The 7,504-nt window shown below is 38.8% G+C and overlaps 1 protein-coding gene across 1 annotated transcript; it reads left to right on the top strand.

The window, feature by feature from the left end:
• Positions 1–688: 688 nt before the first annotated feature.
• LOC110676900 lies at positions 689–4,021 on the top strand. The gene is made up of 4 exons (XM_021846537.1): positions 689–954; positions 1,090–1,689; positions 1,767–2,520; positions 3,060–4,021. The coding sequence occupies exons 2-4, from the start codon at positions 1,090–1,092 to the stop codon at positions 3,824–3,826; spliced, it is 2,121 nt and encodes a 706-aa protein (XP_021702229.1). The 5' UTR covers positions 689–954; the 3' UTR covers positions 3,827–4,021.
• The last annotated feature ends 3,483 nt before the right edge of the window (positions 4,022–7,504 follow it).

A 7,504-nucleotide genomic window follows, 5' to 3' on the forward strand; every position in this document is an offset into this window, starting at 1 on the left:
GGTGGCTTTTTAATTATTACAATATTGTACAACATTATTAGAACGATGTATAGAAAACCGATTGCGACTACATTGATAAATTAAAAGATATTGCATGTACAAGGTATCCACTTTATAAAATGAACAGCCGTCAGAGAGCACGAAGAAGTTGATAATTAATAATTAAGAATATGCTCTTAATTGTGAATGTATTCTCCTTTATTTTTACAATTATAAAGTTCAGCTCCGATAAGTGCTATGCACGTTTGAGCCTTAATGAAATCGAAAAAAAACAAGCATGCTGTTATTTCGAATTGTGAATTCTTTTGTTTTTTGTTGAAATGTGATTGGTGCAGCCACATGTTGAACCACACGTTATCTGCATGCTTGATAATAGGGGGAGATCAACCAGTACCGGTCAACGTCGAAAAATGAAGAAATCGTGGTTTAATCAAGATGGTGTATTGAGGATTTTGCCCTCTAATAGACTCACACCGAAATAATTTTCTCACACCAAAATATTCTCCCACCATGTTTGCCATATATTGGATGGCGTCGTAGCTAACAAAACTAACACGTAACGCACATGTAACGCATTATGTTGGATTGTACATTGAATGCAAGTTGCGTGCTTCTATGAAAGTGCCATAGAAACTGACGTGTGAGTAGGGTAACTCGGTTTAATACGCCACCTTTCGATTTCCTGCAAACCACACTGAATTCGAGGTATAAAATGATTGGGAACCCTAGCTTATTATGTGACCACCCTACTATGTAAGTTTGACAGCTGTAGCGTACAGCAAAACAAAAACAAAACAAAAAGTGTAAAAAACCTTGTCGGGATGTAATTTTTGGAGCATTCGATTTAAGCTTTTACAGAGTAATAAGTCAACGTGAAACATAGAACAGTGTTCGATCACCAACTAAAGTACGTTTTTCACCTGTGCAAACTTCTGGTACTGCGAAAAAATAAAGGTAAATCCTCAAAATATCTCTTTTTAAACAACGACTCAAAGCTGGGTAAAATGCCCCACCGCCGACCGGGCAATATGGCCCATTCGTGATGCTTAATGTCATTTTTTGTTGGGTTCTTTGATTTCCTGGTTACAGATGCCGCGAAAAGTTACCGGAAAATGCAGCGGAAGATGCCGGAAACCCGAGAGGCGCTTGTGGACAGCTGAAAAACTATCACAGGCCATTAAGTCGGTAAAGCACGGCATGTCGCGAAACCAGGCAGCGAGAATTTATGGCATTCTAAAACGTACCCTTCGTCGGTATTTGGAAAGGCAATTGGGAGCAATTGGAAATCCGGAACAGGTAAAGTTAAACCCTCTGGGAAGCTTCAAACCCGTTTTCACGCAGGAGCAGGAGCAGCAGCTTGTGGACTACGCCATCGATATGGGCGAATGTTTCTACGGACTGAACGCCAGAGAAATGCGCAGCTTGGCATTCCAGATGGTGCAAAAAAATGGAATCCCGCACCCGTTTGACACGAAGCTCAAGGTAGCTGGTCCAGATTGGCTGAAAGGCTTTCTTCAGCGACACCCGAGCCTCACATTGCGAACGCCGGAAAACACCTCGCTAGCGCGGGCAAGAGGTTTCAATCGGGAAAGTGTCGGGAAGTTTTTCGATCTTTTGGAACGGATCACCGACGAACACGATTATCCACCGAGCAGGATCTGGAATCTCGACGAAACTGGTGTCAGTACGGTAAGCGAGTTATTATTTATTCATTTTTATTACAGAATTTCAGAACTAAAACCGTTTCTATAATTTATTGATTGTAGGTTCAGTCGCGGAACTCGAAGGTGTTGGCAAGGAAGGGACAACATCAAGTTGGAAAAATGGCTTCGGCAGAACGCGGTGTCAATACGACAGTAACGTTTGCCATGTCAGCGGCAGGACAGTTCATGCCACCATTTTTCACTTTCCAGCGGCTGCGAATGAACGATGGACTGAAGACTGGTGCACCCCCAGAATCGGCGTTCACATGTAACGCTACTGGGTGGAGCACTTTCGAAACATTTGGGCAAACATTCGACCACTTTTTAAAGTTTGCTCGTCCGACAGTTGAGGACCCAGTACTTCTTATTTTGGATGGTCACGCGAGCCACACGAAGAATTTAGAAGTGCTGGAGAAAGCCAAGCAAAACCATGTCCGAATAATATCCATTCCACCGCACACATCACACAAAACGCAACCTCCCGACGTGTCATTCATGGGTCCGCTAAAAACCTATTATGGGAAAGCGTTGAACAGCCGCATGAAACGGATGAATGGAAAACCGATCACGGCTTATCACGTTGCAGGTTTGGTAAACGAAGCCTTTACTGCAGCAGCTACACTTAGTGTAGCTCAGAATGGTTTCCGTAAAACCGGGATCTCCCCATACAACCGTCATGTTTTCCAAGAAGGTGACTACGCCCCGGCGGATTTCTTGGCTCAATCAGTGAACCAAAATACCTCGGAATGCTCAGTTAACAACAAATTAATTTGTGAAACAGTTGAAGATTCATCAAGTGGTCCACAACAGTCAACAGGTAAGTTTATGATATCATACAGTATCGGACATATAAAATGCACCAAAGCCGTTTTCCTGTATGAAATGGTCAACTGCAGATAGCAATATCTTTGCCGTTTCACAACTGATTCTTTTCATTTTTCTATGTCGGGTTTTTACAAATAAAAATGCACCAAGACAAAAAGTATTCTATCTAGAAGAAACTATGCGTTGAATGAATTTGGTTCCCTTAGCACAAAAGTTCATTAAGTGATAATGAACAAATGGGCTGAAGACATGTTGATAATTCGACGCTTGGTTTTTCTGCTGGATCATTTTTTGTCTTGGTGTATTTTTTTTTTGTCAAAACTCAAGCTATCTGTGACATTTGAATCAAAAGTTTTATCACATCTTTTATGACAGTGATCGAAAATTGACCATTTTGTATGCAAATACGACTTTGGTGCATTTTATATGTCCGATACTGTACTTGGGTTCAGCTATTCATCAATTCCTAAACCCTTCTGTTCGTTTATTCATAACTTACCACAACAGAATGTATCTTTGCTTGTGATTCAGGTAGCCCAGAAGATTTGATCACTGTCCCTGATGTAATTACAATGGAGGCCAACTCAACTTTTTACTTCTTTGATGAGAACGGAACCCTTACATCACTTATTGTACAGGAAAACGATCAGGATTACAGTTTCTTTGCAAATCTTGAGGATACTCTGGACGAAAACCAATGTTCTGACAATCTGGTTCAAACATCGATGGCTGCCAATGAAAGCCTAGTTAAGGATGAACTACCATCTACCATCAACCCACCGACTGCTGCGCCAAAGAAAACCTACCAGGAAATCTCCGAGGACTTCAACGAAAACGAAGAAAACGTTCCACCATCTAAAACCGTTACACCGTCGGCCTCGAAGCGCTGTCGATGGGATCATGGGTTCCCGAAGCTACAAGACAAATCAACTACTTTCAAAATTCCTCCACGGATGACCGATCTTCACCCTGCCACCGGAATACCAGAAAAGAGGAAACGCAAGACAACTAATAGGACGCAGGAGTGTGCTGAACTGACGTCGTCTCCGCACCGGCAACAGGTGAAGCAAGCTCAGGCACTCAAGGACATAAAAAACATCAAGAAGAAACCCGGTCACAAACGCAAATCGAAGGGAGACAGTAAGCTGGAAGATGCTCTCTGTCCGACTTGTGGCTCGTCATTTAGTTCTTCTTTGAACGGAGCTGGATGGAAACGATGCATCAAATGCACCGAGTGGTTTGATGCCGAGTGTCAGTGTTCAATTGCTGATTCTCTGGCTTGCTATATCTGCATCTAAAGGTCTGTTTTGTCGAGTGGACTCAATTGACCCAGCTGTTGTCGAACTGAGCAAGTAGAATATATGCTGTGATAGAGGCAACTACTTGTTTTCAGTGCGGGTGAAATAAATCCCATTTTCTACTCAACTCGACTTCTAAAAATTGCCAATAATGTTTTGTTGTTTTTTCGCGATTTTTTTTGTTTTTATTTTGAATTTCGTATTGAACTGAATTGAAAAAGAAAAAGTTGTGTTTAAAATAATATTGTTTGATTGTCCGTATGGATAAATTAAAAAAAATATCTTCGAAAATGAATATAAATTGTTATAAAACTATTTATTCAATGCGTTTCATTCATTTCTTCATGCTTCCGAGCACATTCTTCGCAATTTTGTGTTGTATGTCAGTGGATAGCAATACTAGGGCATATAACCCATGTGTTGTGGGGCATATTATCCATTTGTTATGGGGCGTACTATCCATTTGTTGTGGGGCATATTATACTGCAGTAGGGGCATATTGTCCTACCTCTTTTCGTATTTCAAGATTTGAAGCATGGTAAAAAATAATATTTCTCAATAATTTCGTAGTTTTTGAGAACCAATTGTCCACTTCTAACTTTCGTGTTGATTTATTGATCAATTCAAAAGGAAATCGCATTGTATCTAATGTTTAACAAAAAGATATTTCCATTTTTTCTTAAGGGGGGGCATATTACACCCAGTTACCCTATTTATTTTTCCACGTTCAAAATGTGCATGAGAATCTATTCCTCAACAAAACGAACAATATTGGACGGAAAGAAAGTTATCGTTAAGAACAACGTTTGCGCAGAGTATACATCATATGCACGTCTTACTGGAAAAGTAGAGATGTTTGGATCACTCAAATATGATATAATATAATCATAATATGAAATTATGAAAGTATTTTGAACGATATTTGAACGAAATGTGGATAAATCACAATTTCGGTCCTGCATATACTGTCTCCCAGTTCTGGATAGCTTTATCTTTATATCATATCTTAGTATGCACCAGCGATTGAAAATACACTCGCTTTTTTCAAAGATTTTGACGATCATCGTGAATGGATGTCTTGCAGGCTAAGTGTAACTTAAATTACTTATGCAGGGCAAGCACGCAGAAGCCCTCTACAATGACTTCAGTAAGGCATTTGACTGAATCGCCAGGACTTTTGAATTGGATCCAGTCATATCTATCCCAACGGAAACAAATAGTGCACATTCAAAATAAATTCTCAGCACCCATTTCTGTAACCTCTGGAGTACCCCAAGGTTCTCATTTAGGCCCACTCCTTTTTATTTTGTATGTAAACGACATTTCCTTTATACTTAGAAAAATGCAGACAAATATAAGCAGACGACATGAAACTCTTCATGGAAGAAAGTAATTCTAGCGAAGCAGAAGAGTTCCAGAGTGAAACTAACTTATTCTTCACTTGGTGCAAAAAATGTCTACTCCAACTCAATGTCAAAAAATGTGTCTCAATAGCTTTTAGTCGAAAACAGGAAATCAAGTAGTACAGAAGTGTAAAATTGTTAAGAATTTATTTATATATTTATTTATTTATTTATTTATTTATTTATTTATTTATTTATTTATTTATTTATTTATTTATTGCATTTTTCACAAACAGCGTAAGATATTAATCTTATAATTGCCACAAAGTAGTTATTATGGAGTGCGTCATGATAACAATCACTTTTACTTTTACATATTACAGAAAAAAATATACTAAAACTAATTAAAGTGTACTTTGCATTGCTTCTTAAACACTATGATTGAATTTATTTCCTTTAAGAAATTCGGCACCCTTCACGAAAAATGTACCTGAATATTGTGTCGTATAATGAACTGGATTTGGGCGTAATCCTAGACTCAAATCTCACTTTTGTAGAACATTATAATTCCATAATAAATAAAGCAAACAGCATGCTTGGCTTCATTAAGAGGTTTAGTAACAATTTGAAAGACCCATATACTATTAAATTATTATTATATATTACATATGTAAGATCACTTCTGGAATACTGTCACCTAGTATGGAACCCGTACCATGTCATACACGAAGAACGCATAGAATCAGTACAGAAACAAATCCTTTATACGCCCTTCGGAAATTGAATTGGACTGTACTGCCACTTCTGTTGTATGAAGCACGCTGCATGCTCATCAACTAGGACACACTTAAGCAACGCCGGGAATTCGCTATGATTCTCTTTATCAACAACATTATTTCGAACCGTGTTGACTCAGTTGCACTGCTTTCTCAATTAAATTTCTACATACCTTCTCGGCATTTAACCTTCGGGCTGACGCGCTGTTGTACTTTGTACAACAGTTACGATTTATATGCTATCATTTTGCAACAAAGATATCTATCGACACCAAACCACCATGTATTGCTCAAGAATCTTCTTAAGAACAATTCTCGACAATTTTTATTAACAGTATGGCCCTTTATAATACGATAAAATCAACAATTGTACATGGAAGTCGCATAATAATGAACGCACTATGTACGGTAGAAACTTGGGGTCTTTATTAAAGTTGTTCTGGAGGTGAAGCGCTATCTGATAGTACCTCATTTAATTCGGAATTTGACCGCTAGGTGGCACTAGTGGGCATGGAAGTTTTACTTTTGTTTTGCAGATATTTCAGGATCCTGACTATTTAGAAGGATGTCGTCTTCGGCAAAGTTGTTTAGTAAGTTAAAGACTATTATTTTTCGAGCTAGTTGATTCAAAATTTTGCCACTAGGCGGCGCTAGTGAGCATGAAACTTTTGATTGCAGATATCTCAGGAGCCTGATCACTTAAAAAGATAGTGTCTTCGGCAAAGTAGTTCAGTTGCTCAAGGGCTATCATTATTTGAGCCAAGAAATAGGATATTTTCCCACCTGGCGGCGCTAGTGAGCATGAAATTTTTGTTTTGCGGATACTGCAGGATCTCGACTTTTTAGACAGGCACCTTTGGCAAAGTTGTTCAGAAGCTCAGGGACTTATTATTTTGCAAAACCTCGAACTTTAAGGATTGAACAAAGAAAGAATTTGAGCTACTGAACAACTCTGCCGAAGACACCATCTTTCTAAGTGATCAGGCTCCTTATATATTTGCAAAATAAATGTTTTATGCTCACTAGCGCCACCTAGTGGCAAAATTTTGAATCAACTAGCTCAAACAATGATAGTCCTTGAGTTACCAAACAACTTTGCCGAAGACATCATCTTTCTAAGTGGTCAGAATCATGAGATCTGAGAAACAAAAGTTCCATGCTCACTAGCGCCGCCTAGCGGCAATATCCCGAATTTCTTGACAATAATAATAATAGCCCTTAAGCTACTGAACAATTTTGCCGAAGACGTCATCTTTCTAAGTGGTCAGACTCCTGGGATATTCGCAAAACCAAGGGTGTTGTACAAAGTACAACGCGCGACTACTCGCGTTACAAAAATTCACGCGACGACCGAAAGGTTAAGAACTAGAAAATTATTTGCAGAAAAAAAAACATACAGAACGAATTATGCTCAAACGGACCAATTAACCGTATGATGCGTCAGTATAATGCACATTACGAATTCATTGGCAATACTTTGTCCTTTGTACGGCTTTAAAAACGACTTAATAGAAGCAATCCATAGTACGTAAGAAATATTTGTAATTATTGTATGTAGT

The sequence above is a fragment of the Aedes aegypti genome, chromosome 2 (assembly GCF_002204515.2).
Source record: "Aedes aegypti strain LVP_AGWG chromosome 2, AaegL5.0 Primary Assembly, whole genome shotgun sequence".
Taxonomy (NCBI): Eukaryota; Metazoa; Arthropoda; class Insecta; order Diptera; family Culicidae; genus Aedes; species Aedes aegypti.

Excerpts from the sequence above, each read along its gene's own strand:
- LOC110676900 (XM_021846537.1), top strand. The coding sequence starts at position 1,090 with ATGCCGCGAAAAGTTACCGGAAAATGCAGCGGAAGATGCCGGAAACCC. Across the intron at positions 1,690-1,766 it reads ACGAAACTGGTGTCAGTACG|GTTCAGTCGCGGAACTCGAA; the intron begins GTAAGCGAGTTA and ends TATTGATTGTAG. Across the intron at positions 2,521-3,059 it reads TGGTCCACAACAGTCAACAG|GTAGCCCAGAAGATTTGATC; the intron begins GTAAGTTTATGA and ends CTTGTGATTCAG.